This window comes from Dryobates pubescens, chromosome 8, assembly GCF_014839835.1.
Source record: "Dryobates pubescens isolate bDryPub1 chromosome 8, bDryPub1.pri, whole genome shotgun sequence".
NCBI lineage: Eukaryota > Metazoa > Chordata > Aves > Piciformes > Picidae > Dryobates > Dryobates pubescens.
In genome coordinates, this window is record NC_071619.1 from 42380626 (window position 1) to 42399855 (window position 19230).

The 19230-nt window shown below is 51.1% G+C and overlaps 1 protein-coding gene across 1 annotated transcript; it reads left to right on the forward strand.

Moving 5' to 3' along the window:
* Positions 1–1223: 1223 nt before the first annotated feature.
* LOC104296851 (tapasin-related protein) lies at positions 1224–15441 on the forward strand. The gene is made up of 7 exons (XM_054163911.1): positions 1224–1411; positions 3055–3341; positions 7956–8240; positions 9027–9368; positions 9555–9881; positions 10711–10800; positions 15413–15441. The coding sequence occupies exons 1-7, from the start codon at positions 1224–1226 to the stop codon at positions 15439–15441; spliced, it is 1548 nt and encodes a 515-aa protein (XP_054019886.1).
* Positions 15442–19230: the final 3789 nt, after the last annotated feature.

Here is a 19230-nt window from a genome sequence, read left to right on the forward strand (position 1 = left end):
AGTTGCATGTGAAGCACAGGCTGAGTTGGCAGCTGGTGGTGGCACCACATGCTGCTGTACTGAGGGCTGGCTCACAAGACTGCAAAGTAAACTGACATCTAGGCAGGTAAAGAAACAAATGAAACCCCAAACCTCTAAAAACCTGACAAAAGCTTCAACTTCCAAGCCTTTCACAAAGATGGTCCTCTGAAAGCAGAGATGTGACTGCTTTTAGAGGATGCCCAGCAGGGCTGGAGATGAGCCTGCATGCAGAAGAACAGTGGGAAAGACTGACACAATCACAGAATAGTTTTGGTTGGAAAAGATATTTAAGATCCTCAAGTTTAACTATTATCAACTTTGCAATCTGCTTCTAAACCATGTCCCTCAGCAACACATCTCTGCCTCTTTTAAACACCTCCAGGGATGGGGATTCAGCCACCTCTTGGGGGAGAGTGTTCCAGCGTTTGAGATTTATAAGCCCTACGAGGAGAGGCTGAGGGAGCTGGGGTTGCTTAGCCTGGAGAAGAGGAGACTCAGGGGTGACCTTATTGCTCTCTACAACTACCTGAAGGGAGGTTGTAGACAGACGGATGTTGGTCTCTTCTCCCAGGCGGCCAGTACCAGAACAAGAGGACACAGTCTCAGGCTGCGCCAGGGGAGGTTCAGGCTGGATGTTAGGAAAAAGTTCTATACAGAGAGAGTGATTGCCCATTGGAATGGGCTGCCTGGGGAGGTGGTGGAGTCGCCATCACTGGAGGTGTTCAGGAGAAGACTTGATGGGGTGCTTGGTGCCGTGGGTTAGTTGTTTAGGTGGTGTTGGATTGGTTGATGGGTTGGACTTGATGATCTTGAAGGTCTCTTCCAACCTGGTTTATTCTATGTATTCTATGTATTTCTTACCGTGCAGAAAGAAAATGTCTTCTAATAAGCAGCAGTAACATCCCTGCTGCAACTCGAGGCTGTTCCCTCTCACGCTGCCTTGAAGAGGGTGCTGACAAAGGCAGCCCACCGGCAGGTTTGGGGAGGGTCCAGAACGTGCCCCCTTCCCTGCTGCCTCAGGCTTCCTGTGCGTGGTGCAGCAGGAGTTAACTTGTTTAGTGGTTGGGTTCTGGTTTTCCCCTCTTGTCCTTCGTCAAAGCGAAAGTGAAAGTGAGTGCAGCCCTGCTGCCGGAGCCAGCCGGGGCCGGGGGTCGCTTCCCGGCAGAATTCGCTGGCTTGGAGGCTGCTGCACTGCCGGGTGGATGGCCGAGGGGCTGTTGCGCTGTGGGACCCTGGTGCTGTGCGGGACCCTGGTGCTGTGCGGGACCCTGGTGCTGTGCGGAACCCGGCTGGCTTTGGCAGCAGGTGAGCGGCAGAGTGACCGGGACTCTGGCCGGGGCTCCTGGGCTCATGCATCTCTCCCCCATTCCGTGAAAACTGGGGTCTCCCTGTGAAAAATAAGCTCCTAAAGGTTAATGCTGTTGCCAGAAGAGGCATGGCTGGAGAGGTCCGCTGCCAGCTGGGCTGGCATAGTCCCAAGGTGGCAGCTGAGTTCTCTTCAATATTTCTATCAATAATCTGGATGAGAGGATCAGGACACCCTCAATAAATTTGCAGATGACACAAAGCTGGGAGGGAGTGTGGATCTGCTTGAGGGACCTGGGCAGGAGGGGTTGATGGACACTTGAGGCCAACTGTATGAGATTCAGCAAGGCCAAGTGCTGGGTTCTGATGTAGAGTGAAACTGAAATTAGGTCTAGGACCCTGGCAGAAATGCAGTGTGATTTTTTTGTGTGTGTTAAAGCTCTGTGGAGTAAATCAGTATCCATTCTTTTCATCTTTCATACAGCCAGGACTATTAAGAAACAGGGAAGAACAGCAAAAAGTGGTGAAAGGGTATGTGTATGAAAAGTAGAGTGTGCAGCTCCTGCTTTCCCTTTCCCAGACTGAATGAGGAGTGTTCAAGTGCACTAACCAAAAAGATTTGAGGGGTATCAGATCAGACTTTGACAACTGAAATTGCTATGACAACCAAGAGAATTTTAATATCCTGTGGTGGCTTACCACTGGCTGGATGCAAGGTGCCCATCAGAGAAGCCCTGTCAGTCCCCATCTTCAGCTGGACAGGGGAGAGAAAATAATAATGAAAGGCTCATGGGTTGAGGTAAGGGCAGGGAGATCACTCAGCAAGTACCATTACAGTCAAGACAGACTCTTAACTCAGGCACTCCTCTGGAGAATGTCAAACCCCACCTGGACATGTTCCTGTACAACATGCTCTAGGTGAACCTGCATTAGCAGAGAGGTTGGACAAGATGATCTCTGGAGGTACCTCCCAACCCCTACCAGTTTGTGATTCTGTGAATGCTCCAGGCTTAAGAAAGTGGCTGGAAATCTGCCTGTTAGAGAACTGTCCCCACACTTCCCATTTTAGTACAAGCAGAAATGGCCTCAAGTTGCACCAGAGGAGGTTTAGGTTGGCTATTAGAAGACACTTCTTCACTGAAAGGATTCTTTAAGGCTGGAGCAGGTTCCCCAGGGCGGTGGTTGAATCCCCATCCCTAGAGGTATCTCAAAGAGGCAGAGATGTGGTGCTGAGGGACATGGTTTAGCATTAGACTTGGTAGATTTAAAGAATGGTTTGGCTAGATCATCTTAAAGGTTTTTTCCAGTTGAAGCAGTTCTATGATTCTATGATTTCTCATCCCAGAGAGAGTCATAGTATCATAGTATCATAGTATCAGTCAGGGTTGGAAGGGACCACAAGGATCATCTAGTTCCAGCCCCCTGCCATGGGCAGGGACACCCCACACTAGATCAGCCTGGCCACAGCCTCATCCAGCCTGGGCTTAAACACCTCCAGGGACAGGGCCCCAACCACCTCCCTGGACAACCCATTCCAGGGCTTCACCACTCTCATGGTGAAGAACTTCGTCCTCACCTCCAGCCTGAACCTACCCACCTCCAGCTTCATTCCATTCCCCCTAGTCCTATCACTACCTGAGAGCCTGAGAAGTCCCTCCCCAGCCTTCTTGATACCCCTTCAGATACAGAAGGCCACAATTAGAGTCATCTGCTCTTCTTTGTTCGCAGTGAGGTTCATGCATCCAACCATTTACTCTCCCTCCCTACAGGGACAGTTGAATCTCCCACACCAGTGCCTCCGTTTCGCAGAGTGGATATCATTCTGCTCTGCTCCTATGTGGGAGAAGATGCGAGAGGCTTACACCCTGCCTTTCGCAGCTCATCCTCTGAGCATTCTGCTGCCTTGGTGCTGAGGGGCATCAGCGTCAGAGATGATGGAAACTTGGATGATGTAACCGAGTACAAAGTCCCGCTGGAAGATTCTGGCTCCCCTTCCATTGTTTTTGAAGCCTCAGGTACGTGGGAGAGCTGCTTTGGGAAAGCTGCCCCCAGGGCTCCGACCACTTACATGCACCAGGCTTCCACAAGATTTTTCTTTTGAGTTTAGGCTACTAGTTTTTGAATGGCCACTAAACTTTCACAGAATCACCAAGGTTGGAAGAGACCTCAAAGATCATCAAGCCCAACCTGACATGCATGATTCCTGGGATTCAGCAACTGGAACTTCAAGAAAGGAGATTTGTGGAAGCTGTTAGCAAACCCTGTGGAGGAACCTCCCTCCTACTGGGGCCCTGCTTGATTGCCTCTCCCTTGGGAAATGCTTTTCCAAAAGCAATGTAGGAGCTGTTGCACTCTATAGTGTTAGTGCACATGTGAAGAGTGTGCACATCTTCAGTCGTCTGGGCAGGTGGTTATAGCCAGGAGGAAGTTGGTCTCTTCTCCCAGGCAACCAGCACCAGAACAAGAGGACACAGTCTCAAGGTGTGCCAGGGGAAGTTTAGGCTGGAGGTGAGGAGAAAGTTCTTCACAGAGAGAGGAAGGTGCTGCCCAGGGAGGTGGTGGAGTCACCATCACAGGAGGTGTTCAAGAGGGGATTGGATGTGGCACTTGGTGCCATGGTTTAGTCATGAGGTGTTGGGTGACAGGTTGGACTTGATGATCTTTGAGGTCTTTTCCAACCTTATTGATTCTGTGATTCTGTGATTCTATGATCATAGTAAGTAGGCATGAGGCAGAGCTTTCCTGCTCAGAAGGCTGGATGTGTACCTCTTGGCTCTCCTCCTTGACTCGTGCAGGTCAGTCTGCAGTCCAGCCTCTGCAGTCCTTGCTTCATGCACAGTCAAGCGAAGGCCTGAGCCTGTGCTTCCATACAAGCTCATTCCAGGCTCTGAGATGTTTTCAGATAGGAAGCTTTTCATACTGAGAGAAGAATAAATTTGGTAAGAGATGAGTCCCCTGGCATTCTAGCTGGTCCTCAGAGATTAGAGGGACCAGGGGCAGCTGCATTTCTCTCTTAAGAGATATGGCAACTGTTGGTACTGTAGGCCCAACACCAGGTGCCCAAACAGCCTCTCTGCTGTACTGCCTGGCCACGTCCCAAGAAGCCATCAGGTGCACAAGGGGTACTGGTTGATAGCTGGCTGAACAGGGGCCAGCAGTGTGCCCAGGTGGCCAAGAAGGCCAATGGCATCCTGGCCTGCATCAGCAATAGTGTGGCCAGCAGGAGCAGAGAAGTCATTGTGCCCTGTACTCAGCACTGGTTAGGCCACACCTTGAGTCCTGTGTCCAGTTCTGGGCTCCTCAGTTTAGGAAAGATGTTGAGTGGCTGGAAGGTGTCCAGAGAAGGGCAACAAAGCTGGGGAGGGGTCTGGAGCACAGCCCTGTGAGGAGAGGCTGAGGGAGCTGGGGTTGCTTAGCCTGGAGAAGAGGAGGCTCAGGGGAGACCTTCTTGCTGTCTACGACTACCTGAAGGGAGGTTGTAGCCAGGTGGGGGTTGGTCTCTTCTCCCAGGCACCCAGCACCAGAACAAGAGGACACGGTCTCAAGCTGTGCCAGGGGAGGTTTAGGCTGGATGTTAGGAAGAAGTTCTTCACAGAGATTGGCCATTGGGATGTGCTGCCCAGGGTGTGATGGAGTCACCATCCCTGGAGGTGTTTAGGAAGAGCCTGGATGAGGCACTTGGTGCCATGGTTTAGTTGATTAGATGGTGTTGGGTGATAGGTTGGACTCAATGATCTCAAAGGTCTTTTCCAGCCTGGTTAATTCTATTCTATTCTATTCTATTCTATTCTATTCTATTCTATTCTATTCTATTCTATTCTATTCCATTCCATTCCATTCCATTCCATTCCATTCCATTCCATTCCATTCCATTCCATTCCATTCCATTCCATTCCATTCCATGTACAACACACATGGATTATTTAAGATTGCTGGTGACAAGCACACTGAAGTACAGAATCACTCTAGAGCTCCAAAAGACAACTTCTGTTTCACGTTCAGTCTCCCAGGGAAGCACTCAGCACAGCTGAGGTCACAAATTTACCCAAAAGGTTTCCCTTCTGGGGAGGGTTGGCAAACCTGCCAATCTGTCCTGGCTGCTTGGCATCAAATTCTCGATCCCCTCCAAAAGATAAATGAAACTGGGGCAGTATTTATATGTCATTATCTATAGTTGTGCAGAGTGAGGGGGTGGGAGTGCAGTTCAGTCATCCATCATTCCTGGTGGTCGACCAGTTGTTTCTGTACCAGTTGCACAACACATTTCTTGTTGTTTCTTTTTTTTATTGTGCCTCCTCTGGTCAGTGGTGCTGCAGGTGATAAGGGGAAGAATGGAGTGATGGAGTGGTGGGCCTTCCCCTTGCCCCTTCTTTTCCCCTCGGTGCCATTGCAACACTGGCCACTGGGTCTCCACCCAGCCTCTCTACCTGCTGTGGTCACAATGTGTTTGTCAGCAATGTTGAACCATCATTGGAGGTGTTTAGGAGGAGACTTGATAGGGTGCTTGGTTGCATGGTTTAGTTGATTAGGTGGTGTTGGATGATAGGTTGGACACTATGATCTTGAAGCTCCCTTCCCTTCCCTTCCCTTCCCTTCCCTTCCCTTCCCTTCCCTTCCCTTCCCTTCCCTTCCCTTCCCTTCCCTTCCCTTCCCTTCCCTTCCCTTCCCTTCCCTTCCCTTCCCTTCCCTTCCCTTCCCTTCCCTTCCCTTCCCTTCCCTTCCCTTCCCTTCCCTTCCCTTCCCTTCCCTTCCCTTCCCTTCCCTTCCCTTCCCTTCCCTTCCCTTCCCTTCCCTTCCCTTCCCTTCCCTTCCCTTCCCTTCCCTTCCCTTCCCTTCCCTTCCCTTCCCTTCCCTTCCCTTCCCTTCCCTTCCCTTCCCTTCCCTTCCCTTCCCTTCCCCTCCCTTCCCCTCCCTTCCCTTCCCTTCCCTTCCCCTCCCTTCCCCTCCCTTCCCTTCTCTTTTCCAGCAGAGCTGAAGGTCTGTTGAGATCCAGTGACTTGAGGCCAAGCTCTTCTTCAAATATTGTGGAGGGACACATGGATGAGTTCCAGTGCATTCCAGCCAGGCTACTGCCAGGCATTGCAGACAGAGTTAATTTCCAGGAATATGAGGAGAGGAAATGGCCTCATGCTGCACCAGGGGAGGTTGAGGCTGGGTATTAGAAGAAACTTCTTCACTGAAAGAGTTCTAAGACAACTGGAATAGGCTCCCCAGGGAGCCTATCCCTGGGGTGGGGATGTTTCAAAGACACAGAGATGTGGTGCTGAGGGATATGGCTTGGCACCAGACTTGGGAGAATTAGAGAATGATTAGACCTGATGACCTTAAAAGTCTTTTCCAACCAAAACAATTCTGTGATTCTGTGATGCCTGTGGAAAGCATACAGGTCACTAGGATGCTTGTGCCTGAGCCTAAGCCTGTGCTATAATCAAAGGCACAGATACAGCTTTTCTCTGCATCCAGCCACTCCTGTCCTGCCAGCCTTTCTTTCCTTACCTGGGGTGGTGCAGTGTCTCCTTGGTTCCTGCATCCAGGCTTAAAAATAATAAACATTGCAGGTCTTTAATGTGCATTTTAGATACACAGCTTGCTTTCTTACAGAATCATTGCTGTTGGCAAGACCTTTAAAATCATCAAGTCCAACCACTGACTAACTCTACCAAGTCTGGGGCTGAACTGTGTCACTCAGCACCACAGCTCTACAGCTTTAAACACCTCCAGGGATTCAACTGCTTCCCTGAGGAGCCTATGCCAGGTTTTAAGAACCCCTTCCATGAAGAAGTTTCTTTTAATATCCAACCTGAAACTCCCCTGGTGCAAACTGAGACCATTTTCTCTCATCCTATCACTTGTTGTTAGGGAAAGAGACCAACATCCAGCTTGTTACATCTTCCTTTCAGGAAGCTGTAGAGAGCAAGAAGGTCTGCACGCAGCCTGCTTTTCTCCAAGCTGAATGACCCCAGTTCTCTCAGCCACTACTCACAAGACCTGCTCTCCAGACCCTTCACCAGACTCATTGCCCTTCTCTGGTCCTGCTCCAGCACTTAAATGTCTTTCTTATATGGAGGGCCCCAAAACTGAAACCAGTACTGAGGGTGCGGCCTCACCAGTGCTGAGTACAGGAGGACAATCACTTCCCTGCTCCTGCTGGGCACACTATTCCTGATACAGGCCAGGATGCTGTTGGCATTCTTGGCTACCTGGGCACACACTGGCTCATGTTCAGCCAACTGTCAATCAACACCCCTATGTCTTTCTCTGCTGGGCAGCTTTGCAGCCTCACTCTTTTTCAAGTCTGGAGCATTGCATGGGGTTGTTGTGACCCAAGTATAGGAGGACCAGGCAGATGTCCTTGTGATTGAGCTAGCTGTTCTGTTTATTCCCCTTTTGTAGCAGTTTAATTTGCCCAGCATGAACTGTGTGCAATCTGGCAGGATAAAACACATCCAACAGACTGAGGGATGTCATGACAAATCTCTCAGCTGTGAGCATCTCTGAAGAAGCTGAGCCTGGCATTTCTGGGCTCTGACTCAGCCCTGCAGTGCTTCTCCAAAATATATGTCTCATTATCTTGCACTTTTTGCCCCCAAAGCATTCAGATGGTCCAACCTTTTCCTCTATCTCCACAGTCCAGTCAGTGTCCATCCCACATGCAGAGTCCCTGCTGCATGCAGACTGTGATGGGGAGGAGGTGAACTGCGAGATCTCTCCATACAGCTCCCAGCAGGCTACTGAAGGAACCTGCCATACCTCCTGGTTCATGGCCACCATGCAACTCTCTGGCACAATCAGCATTGCCCTGGTACTCAGAGGACCTCACTGTGACAGCCCACAGGATGAGGAGGAGCACCATGCAGCACTGCACCCAGTGTTGAGGATTCCTGTGAGCAAGGAGGGGACACTGCTGACCACAGGTGATGCCTGAGTGCCAAGAGACATGAGGGGAACCTGCCTCCTAAAGAGTTCCATGCCCCATCTCATACCAGGACCTGAGGGCTACCTGGAGCTGGTGCCCAGGGAAAAAGGAGTTGTACAGATTGCCACCCACCCTATCTTAGAATCATAAAATTGTTTCTGCTGGGAAAAGCCTAAGATCACTGAGCCTACCCATTATCTAATTCTGACAAGTTTGGTGCTCAACCATGTCCCTCAGCACCACATCTCTGCCTCTTTTAAACACTTCCAGAGATGGGGATTCAACCACCTCCCTGGGCAGCCTGTTCCAATGTTTGAGAATCCTGTCAGTGAAGAAGTTTCACCTAATATCCAACCTAAATCTTCCCTTGCCCATCTTGAGGCAATTTCCTCTCATCCCATCACTGTAACTAGAGAGAAGAGGCTAACACCCACCTGCCTCCAGCCTCCTTTCAGGGAGCTGTAGAGAGTGAGGAGGTCTCCCTTCAGCCCCCTTTTCTCCAGATTAAACACTGCCAGTTCCCTTCTCTCAGAGTTTCCTATGTCCCAGTCCCTGCAGATGACAAGCACCTTCAAGGTCACGGCATGCACTGGGTGTCCCCTTGTCTCCCTGACCCCACTGGGCTGGCTTCCTCCAGCTCTTAGTCCACATGGCCCCTGGTGCCTGTGCTTCCTTCCTTCCTTCCCTATTCAGGTGTGGAGTCCACTGGCTGCCCTTCCCCAGGAGGCTGCCTTCTCTAACCACATCAGTCTAACTCTCTGCCTGCCTGTGTTTCTGTTTCTAGTTGAGTTCCAGTCCTCATCACAAAGCACTTCCCTGCATGTGGGTCTTGGCAGCTCAGTCACCCTCGACTGCCGCTTTGCCTTGGCTCCCAGCTCCTCACTGTCCTCCCTGGGCTGGAGGAAGCAGCACCGAGGCAGTGGACAAAGCCTTTTCTGGTACCAGGTGGGGAGCCCAGGTCCAACAGCGCAGCCAAAAGTCCATGTGGATGTGGTGGAGCTGCTGGGGAGTGGAGATGCATCACTTAGCCTGCGAGAAGCGAGCGTGGGAGATGAAGGGATGTACATCTGCTCTGTGTCCACCCTGCTGCACCAGGCCCAGCACATCATCCAGCTGCAAGTGGTCGGTGAGGAAGCGAAATGCCTGGGGGGCCACAGGAGTCCCTTTTTTACCAGGCACTGAAACTTTGCCTTCCACACTTACCCATTGCTCCCAACACTCATCATCACAGGCAGATCATCTTCTGTCCCTTGTGGACAGGGATTTTTGTACTCTGCTAACAGTAAGTCAGTTCCCTGTTTACCTCCCACAGAGCCTCCAAGAGTCCATGTCATTCCAGCAGTGGTGTCATTTGACAGAGAAGTGACAGCTACTCTGACCTGCATCATTGCTGGCTATTACCCCCTGGATGTCTCAGTGAGATGGACACAGAGGACTCCTGAAAATGCTCACATGGAAGTCCCTCTGTCAAACACAGGTCTCTCTAGCCACAGACAAAACCAAGATGGCACCTACAGCATCACCTCTTACCTCAGCATCAGCTCAGACACGGCACAGGCACCAGCCACCTACAGCTGCCACGTTTCACACGTGGCTCTGGCAAAGCCTATCTCTGTGAGCAGCCATCTTAAGGCACCAGGTAGGTGTCAGGGACAGAGGCAAGTTCTTATCCAGCCCAGACATCCTCCTGCCTCATCTGTGCACCCCAGAGATCAAAACCTCTGAGTCACACCGCTCTTGCCCTTTTCTCCCTGCTTTTCTTCTTGAGGCTCTTTCCTCTTGTCTTACCACTTGGTACTTTGGAGAACAGACCAACATCTGCCTGGATACAACCTCCTTTCAGAGAGAAGGTCTTCTCTCAGCCTCCTTTTCTCTGGACTAAACCACTCAGTCACTCCTCACAGAACCTTTTCTCCAGACCCTTCAGCTTTGTTGTCCTTCTCTGGAACCATTCCAGCACCTCAATGGTAGTGAGGACCCCAAAACTGAACCCAGTACTGAAGGTGGCCGCAGTAGTGCTGAGTCCAGGGGGACAATAACTTTGCTGGTCCTGCTGGCCACACTGTTCCTGATAGAGGCCAGAATGCTGTTGGCCTTCTTGGCCACCTGGGCACACACTGGCTCATGTTCAGCCAACTGTCAGTCAACACTGCCATGTCTTTCTCTGCTTGGCAGCTTTGCAGCCTCACTCTTCCAGCTTTCCAGTTCTCACTCTCCTTGCTGCTGGTAGATTGCTCCTGTGTCCTGTCCTTTCTCAGCAGGGAAAAGCAAGACATACTGCAGTTTAGGAAGTGAATACACATCACTCCAGCCAGTAAAACTGGCTCTGAGCCTGAGTTTTGTGTCACATCTGTGTACCTGATAGGAGCATGCACATGATCAGTTGCTGGGGAAGCTCATGTGACAATTTGCTGTCTGTACAGTACTCCAGCCAGCCTAACATCTCTCATCCTCCTCTTCCTCTGCAGAGAACACAGGACCAGAAAACCTGTTGGGGTGTTTCATTGCTACGGTCATTCTCATCGTTGTCTTCTTCGTTGTGCTCAGGAGAAGAGCAGGTAAGGGTTTAAAACACTGAGCACTTCCCTTGTGGGAGAGATGTGGGAATAGAATAGAATAGAATAGAATAGAATAGAGCAGGTTGGAAGAGACATTTGAGACATCAAGTCCAACCTATCACCCAACACCATCTAATCAACTAAACCATGGCACCAAGTGCCCCATCCAGGCTCTTCCTAAACACCTCCAGGGATGGTGACTCCACCACCTCCCTGGGCAGCACATTCCAATGGCCAATCTCTCTTTCTGTGGAGAACTTCTTCCTAACATCCAGCCTGAACCTCCCCTGGCACAGCTTGAGACTGTGTCCTCTTGTTCTGGTTGCCTGGGAAAAGAGACCAACCCCCACCTGGCTACAACCTCCCTTCAGGGAATTGTAGACAGCAATAGGATTTCCCCTGAGCTTCCTCTTCTCCAGGCTAAGCAACCCCAGCTCCCTCAGCCTCTCCTCACAGGGCTGTGCTCCAGACCCCTCCCCAGCTTTGTTGCCCTTCTCTGGACACCTTCCAGCAACTCAACATCTTTCCTAAACCTCCTCCTCTCTGCAACCCCACTGAGAAGAGATGGAAGTCAGGATATCCCAGGATCCTGGAGGGAGAGGTGGGGAGTGGATGAGTTGGAGATTCATTTCTAGTGCAAGGCAGCATGAGATGATGTTTTACACCACTCCAGTCTTCCTGCATCTTACTTCTGCTTGTTTTGTGTTTTTTTCCCCAGTCTCCTTTTCAGCTAAACCAAAGTCTGAGCAACTTCTAAGGAATTCAGAATAGAGGAAACCCTTGCCAAACCCACCTGCAGTTCTTTGTCTCCTGTCCCTTAAATTTATAGATCCATTTTAGTCATAAAAGACCTCCAAGATCACCGAGTCCAACCATTATCTACCTCTACCAAGTCCAGTGCCATGTCCCTCAGCACCACATCTCTGCCTCTTCTGAACACTTTCAGGGATGGGGATTCAATCACAGTATCACAGAATCACCAAGGTAGGAAGAGACCTCAAAGATCATCAAGCCCAAACTGTCACCACAGACCTCATGACTAAACCATGGCACCAAGTGCCACATCCAATCCCCTCTTGAACACCTCCAGGGATGGTGACTCCACCTTCCTGGGGAGTCCAGCATTTGAAAACCCTTTCAATGAAGAAATTTCTTCTAATATCCAACCTAAACCTCCTCTGGTGCAACTTGAGGTCATTTCTTCCCCTTCAAAACACACCACTTCCCTCCTATCCTGCAGCTTCTTTCCTTCTTCAGGATCCTTAGCAACTGAAGACCTGAAAGACATGAAAGTGCTGTGAAAGACTGGGTTTGAAAACGTGTAGGATTCATTGCAGGTTAGGACATTCTTGTATTTTTGCCTAGTCTCTGTGTTTTGTTGCCTAGACAAGGCTAGGGATGGGGTTATCTGAGTTTTCTGATTGTCCAGCTGTGAATGGTGGAGAGGAAAGTGGTGGTGTCGGACTTGAAACCTAAAGGACTGCCTCTGAGAAGCTCTCTGATGCCATGAACCACTCTGAGGTGGTCCATTGTGGTGGGGTGTAGTTTCCCCCCAGCATTAACTTTCAGCCAGACCAACTCACTCAGAAGCAAATGAAGCTGTATTTACAAGCACGAACTACACTCTGCAATGGATTGCAATGAATGTGTACAAAACATACAGGAGTTACAATATTGTACAGATATTTACAATTAGCAAACAACACAAACCCCCTGGTCCAAAGAAACCAAACAGGGAAGACATTCCACTGCCCCCTCCAAACCCTCCTATCCCAGAGAGAGAGAGGAACGGAGAGAGAAAAGCAGTGGGTTAGACTTATCCAAGGCCAGCCAGAAGCAGGTTAGCTCTCCAAGCAAAGCAAAACCAGCCAAGATCAGAAGAGAAGAGAAAAAGAAATGGGAAGAATTGTTATAGTACAACTCCTCTTATTCCAGATATTCCTAGAATCATAGAATCAATAGAGCTGGAAAAGACCTCAGAGCTCATCAAGTCCAACCTGTCACCCAACACCTCAGGACTAACTAAACCATGGCTCCAAGTGCCACATCCAATCCCCTCATGAACACCTCCAGGGACAGCGACTCCACCACCTCCCTGGGCAGCACATTCCAGTGGCCAACAACTCTCTCTGTGAAGAACTTGAATTTGTTTAGAACAATCTTTTGTTTTCCTTTCTACACCCCACAATGATTTGTTTATGTTTTTCTACTTAGCTGCTCAAAATCTGCAGCTAAATTTTAAAGGCCCAGCCTAAACCCACCACATCCATGTTGAGTGCTGGGTGCTTGCTGCTTGCAGCTTCTTCCCTCCTGCTGCAAACCAGCTGAAGATTTCCTGTCTCTGCTTCCAAGTGCAACATTATGTCACCTTTGGTTGTTCATGGAAATGTTTCTATGGAATATCTGCTGTAAAAGTTGGGCAGATGTGCTGCTCACAATGCTTTGATGCCAGGCTTGCTGTCCCTGGGGAAAACCCCAAACATTTACAATCCAAGAAATAGAGGAACCTGTGGATAATAGCAGTGACAGTTACAGGAGGACAGCATTACCCAGACTGTGTGACTAAGGAGCTGAGCTTCTTGCTGTGAAAACTAAGCATTTCAGAAATGGGTTAGGGGTTAAGGATTAGAGTTAGGGCTGGTCAGTGGTTAGGGTCAGGGCTAGGATTAAAGTTACGGTTTAGGCTAAGGGTTAGACTTAAGAGGTATAGGTTAGGACTGGTGTTACGGTTAATAATAACTATAATAACTATAATAACAATAACAACAACGACAATAACAACAACAACAACAACAATAATAATAATAAAAAAATCAGGTTGGAAGAGACCTTCAAGATCATCGCGTCCAACCTATCAACCAATCCAACACCACCTAAACAACTAACCCATGGCACCAAGCACCCCATCAAGTCTCCTCCTGAACACCCCCAATGATGGTGACTCCACCACCTCCCTGGGCAGCACATTCCAATGGGCAATCACTCTCTCTGTGTAGAACTTCTTCCTAACCTCCAGCCTAAACCTCCCCTGGCACAGCCTGAGACTGTGTCCTCTTGTTCTGGTGCTGGCTGCCTGGGAGAAGAGACCAACCTCTGCCTGTCTACAACTTCCCTTCAGATAGTTGGAGAGAGCAAGAAGGTCAACCCTGAGTCTCCTCCTCTCCAGGCTCAGCAACCCCAGCTCCCTCAGCCTCTCCTCACAGGGCTGTGCTCCAAGCCCCTCACCAACCTTGTTGCCCTTCTCTGGACACCTTCCAGCAAGTCAACCTCCTTCCTAAACTGAGGGGCCCAGAACTGGACACAGGACTCAAGATGTGGCCTAACCAGTGCAGTGTACAGGGGCAGAATGACCTCCCTGCTCCTGCTGGCCACACTGTTCCTGATGCAGGCCAGGATGCCATTGGTCCTCTTGGCTGCCTGGGCACACTGCAGGCTCATGTTCAGCCTACCATCGACCAGCACCCCCAGGTCCCTCTCTACCTGGCCGCCCTCAGCCACTCTGACCCTAGCCTGTAGCTCTGCCTGGGGTTGTTGTGGCCAATGTGCAGAACCTGGCACTTGGATGTGTTCAATCTCATGCCCTTGAAGTCTGCCCATCTGTCCAGGTCCCTCTGCAGAGCCTCTCTACCCTCCAACAGATCAACTCCTGCCCCCAGCTTGATGTTGTCAGCAAATTTACTGATGATGGACTCGATGCCCTCATCCAGATCATCAATAAAGATGTTAAAGAGCATGGGGCCCAGCACTGATCCCTGGGGCACACCACTGGTGCCTGGCTGCCAGCTGGCTGTGGCACCATTCACCACCACTCTCTGGGCTTGGCCCTTCAGCCAGTTCCTAACCCACTGCAGTGTGCTCCCATCCAAGCCATGGGCTGACAGCTTGGCCAGGAGTCTGCCATGGGGGACAGTGTCAAAGGCCTTGCTGAGGTCCAGGTAGACTACATCCACAGCCTGCCCCACATCCACCAGGCAGTCACCTGGGCATAGAAGGAGATCAGGTTGGTCAGGCAGGACCTGCCCTTCCTAAACCCATGCTGGCTGGGCCTGATCCCTTGGCCATCCTCTAAGTGCTGTGTGATTGCACTCAAGATGACCTGTTCCACGATGTGGCCCGGCGGCTCATCTTCCAGCACATTGGCACAGCCTGTCCCTGTGCCTTCAAGAGTTCTTCCTTGAAGTAGTCCCAGCTCTCCTGGACTCCTTTATTTTTAAGGGCTTTATCCCAAGGAACCCTCTGAGTTAGTTCCTTGAGTAACCTGAAGTCTGCCCTCTGGCAGTCCAGAGTGGAGGTCTTCTTGCTGCCCCTCTTAACTTGACTGAGTGCTGAGAATTCAATTCTCTCGTGGTCGCTGGCCCCTGAACAGCCTCCGACCACCACATCCCCACCAGCCCTTCCCTGTTGGTGAAGAGGAGGTCAAGCAGAGCCTTACCCCTGGTAGGTTCACACAGCACCTGGGATAAGAAGCTGTCCTCCATGCACTCTAAGAACCTCCTAGACTGTCTCCTCTCTGCTGTGTTGAGATCCCATTCCAGCGGTAACCTGCTTCGGGAGCACACTGCTGCCAGGACCCCCCGGATAAGCCACTAACTGCCCCTTCTGCAGCTTGCAGGACCCGCGGCTGTCTCGGCACTCGACTAAGACGGGCTCCTGCCGATTCTCCACGTGCTCAGGATCGCTTGGGCTCCCTGCGTTTGCCACGGTGCTTTAAAAGCCGCCGGCACCGCACGGCCAGTCCATTCCAGCCCACCCTCTTGCTCAGACGCGTGCGCCGCTGCGCTTCTTCTAAACCTTTGCCCAGCAGGTGCCGCGGGCAGGGCTGGCCATGGTGGTGACTCGCCGCAATCACGCCTTTAAGAAATCAGTCTTGACTCAGACTGAGGGGGAATATAAGCAGGTAGGTAAGTGTCATAAGCAAGAGGGAGGTGTCCAGGCATCTGGCTGCAGACAGTGCTGGAGCCTGGCGCTTGAGATGCAGGGTAGTGGGGACAAGTCCTGCATAACATGTGAGCAGATCGACTATCTGCTTAACCTGGTGGCCAGACTGAAGGACGAGGCTGTTAGACTTAGAGATGTAAGAGATTGTAGAAGGGTAACAGACCTGAGTAAGCAGGCTCTGCAGGCCCCCCAGGCAGAGGCTGGTTATCCAAAAAGCAGAGGGGAATGGACGCGGGTTCCTCTCAAAAGACGCAAGGTTAAACCTCCTTGCCTCCCATCACCTTCCCCACTGCCCTTGGAAAACAAGTACAGGGCATTGGAGGTCGAGGGTGAGGTGATTCTGATGGAGGACACACCATCTGGGGTTTTCCCTGAGGCGAAACAGCCTAAGGCAAAACAACCTAAGGCAAATCAGCCTAAGGTTAAATAGCCTAAGGCAAAGCAGCCTAAGGTTAAACAGCCTAAGGCAAAGCAGCCTAAGGTTAAACAGCCTAAGGCCAAGCAGCCTAAGGCTAAACAGCCTTCCCCTGGCATCAGGACCTGCTCCCTTAAAAAAAAGAGGAGGGTAATTGTCATTGGTGATTCCCTCCTGAGGGGAACAGAAGGCCCCATATGTCGGCCAGACCCTACTCACAGGGAAGTCTGTTGCCTCCCGGGAGCTATGGTCAAGGATGTTACCAGAAGGATGCCCAGTTTGGTGCAGCCCTCTGACTACTACCCATTACTAGTTATGCAGTTAGGGAATGATGCTGTTGCAACCAGAACTCCCAGGGCTATCAAGAATGACTTCAGGGCCCTGGGGGATCTCATTGAGGGGTCAGGTGCACAAATAATTTTCTCATCTATACCCTTAGTTGCAGGAGGGAATACCACAAGGAACAGGTCAGCAGCCATAGTCAACAAGTGGCTTAGAGGCTGGTGGAGTCAAAAGAATTTTGGGGTTTTCGATCTTGAAAAACTTTCTACGGCAGCAGGTCAGCTGGCAACAGCTGGAGCACATCTGTCCCAGAGGAGGGGAAGGGTCAGAGTGTATGAAAATGACCTGTCCCTCAAAGGGAAAAAGATTCTAGGAAGGCAATTGGCAGGTCTCATAGATAGGGCTTTAAACTAGATTCGAAGGGTGAAGGGGCTGAAACCAGTCCCCCCAGGCAGGAGTCTGGGGGTGATAAGCTGGAGCCAGAGGTGAAACCAGCAGCCCAGCTGAGGTGCATGTACACTAATGCACGAAGCTTGGGTAACAAACAAGAGGAGCTGGAAGCCTTGGTGCCGCAGGAAAGTTATGATGTAGTTGCCATCACGGAGACGTGGTGGGACGACTCACATGACTGGAGCGCTGCAATTGATGGCTACAGGCTCTTCAGGAGAGACAGGCAAGGAAGAAGGGGTGGAAGGGTGGCTTTGTACATCAGGGAGGCACTAGATGCCATTGAGCTGGAGATCAGGGATCATCAGGTTGAGTGCCTTTGGGTGAGAATTAGAGGGAAGGCTAACAGGGCTGACATCCTGGTTGGAGTCTGTTATAGACCACCCAACCAGGAAGAAGAAGTTGATGAAACTTTCTATAGGCAGCTTAAGGCTGTCTCAAGATCTCCTGACCTTGTTCTCATGGGCGACTTCAACCTGCCTGACATCTGCTGGGATCTCAACACAGCAGAGAGGAGACAATCCAGGAGGTTCTTAAGAGTGCATGGAGGACAGCTTCTTATCCCAGGTGCTGAGTGAGCCTACCAGGGGTAAGGCTATGCTAGACCTCCTCTTCACCACCAGGGTAGGGCTGGTGGGGATGTGGTGGTCGGAGGTTGTTTAGGGGCAGTGACCACGAGAGAACTGAATTCTCAGTACTCAGTCGAGCTCAGAGGGGCAGCAAGAAGACCTCCACTCTGGACTGCCAGAGGGCAGACTTCAGGTTGCTCAAGGAACTAACTCAGAAGGTTCCTTGGGATACAGCCCTTAGAAACAAAGGGGTCCAGGAGAGCTGGGACTACTTCAAGGAGGAACTCTTGAAGGCTCAGGATCAGGCTGTGCCAATGTGCCAGAAGATGAGCCCCGGGGCAGACGGCCTGGATGGGTGATGAGCTTCTAAAAGAACTAAGGGAAAAAAAGAGGGTGTATCACCTTTGGAAGAAAGGGGAGGCAACCCATGAAAAGTTTAAGGATGTTGCTAGGTCATGTAGGAAGAAAATTAGGGAGGCAAAAGCACATTTGGAGCTTAGGCTGGCCTCTGCTGTGAAGGACAACAAAAAGTCCTTCTATAAACACATGAATAGCAAGAGGAAGGGCAGGGACAACCTCCACTCCTTGGTGGACACGGAGGGGAACGTTGTAACAAAGGATGAGGAGAAGGCAGAGGTACTTAACAACTTCTTTGCCTCAATTTTTTCTAGCAGGACAGAATGTCTTCCAGACAGCTGGCCTGCAGAGCTGGCAGAAGGAGCCAGGGAGCAGCATAGTCTGCATCTGTTCCAGAATGGGGTAGTTGGTGATCTGCTTAGCCACTTGGATCCCCACAAGTCCATGGGACCAGATGGGATCCATCCCAGGGTGCTGAGAGAGCTGGCAGATGTGCTGGCCAAGCCGCTCTCCATCATTTTTCATCAGTCCTGGCTCACTGGAGACATCCCAGACGACTGGAAGCTGGCCAGCGTGGTGCCCATCCACAAGAAGGGCCGGTTGGATGAGCCAGGGAATTACAGGCCTGTCAGCCTGACCTCAGTGCCAGGCAAGATTATGGAACAGGTCATCCTGAGTGCAATCACACAACACTTAGAGGATGGCCAAGGGATCAGGCCCAGCCAGCATGGGTTTAGGAAGGGCAGGTCCTGCCTGACCAACCTGATCTTCTATGATCAGGTGACTGCCTGGTGGATGTGGGGCAGGCTGTGGATGTAGTCTACCTGGACCTCAGCAAGGCCTTTGACACCGTTCCCCATAGCAAACTCCTGGCCAAGCTGTCAGCCCCTGGCTTGGATGGGAGCACACTGCGATGGGTTAGGAACTGGCTGGAGGGCCAAGCCCAGAGAGTGGTGGTGAATGGTGCCACATCCAGCTGGCAGCCAGGCACCAGTGGTGTGCCCCAGGGATCAGTGCTGGGCCCCATGCTCTTTAACATCTTTATTGATGATCTGGATGAGGGCATTGAGTCCATCATCAGTACATTTGCTGACGACACCAAGCTGGGGGCAGGAGTTGGTCTGCTGGAGGGTAGAGAGGCTCTGCAGAGGGACCTCGACAGGCTGGGCAGATGGGCAGAGTCCAAGGGCATGAGATTGAACACATCCAAGTGCCAGGTTCTGCACATTGGCCACAACAACCCCAGGCAGAGCTACAGGCTGAGGTCAGAGTGGCTGGAGAGCTGTCAGGTGGAAAGGTGTCGTAGTTTGGGCTGGGTGCCCTCTGCTACAGGGGTGTTTCCTGTGTCCAGAAGTCCATCCCAGTGGGTGGACTCAGGAAATTCTGTATTTCTACCATAATCCCTTGCACCACTATAAATTT

Coding starts and splice junctions, on each gene's coding strand:
- LOC104296851 (XM_054163911.1), top strand. CDS start 1,224: ATGGCCGAGGGGCTGTTGCGCTGTGGGACCCTGGTGCTGTGCGGGACC. Junction 9,369..9,554: donor CATCCAGCTGCAAGTGGTCG/GTGAGGAAGCGA, acceptor TACCTCCCACAG/AGCCTCCAAGAGTCCATGTC. Junction 10,801..15,412: donor TGTGCTCAGGAGAAGAGCAG/GTAAGGGTTTAA, acceptor TGCAGCTTGCAG/GACCCGCGGCTGTCTCGGCA.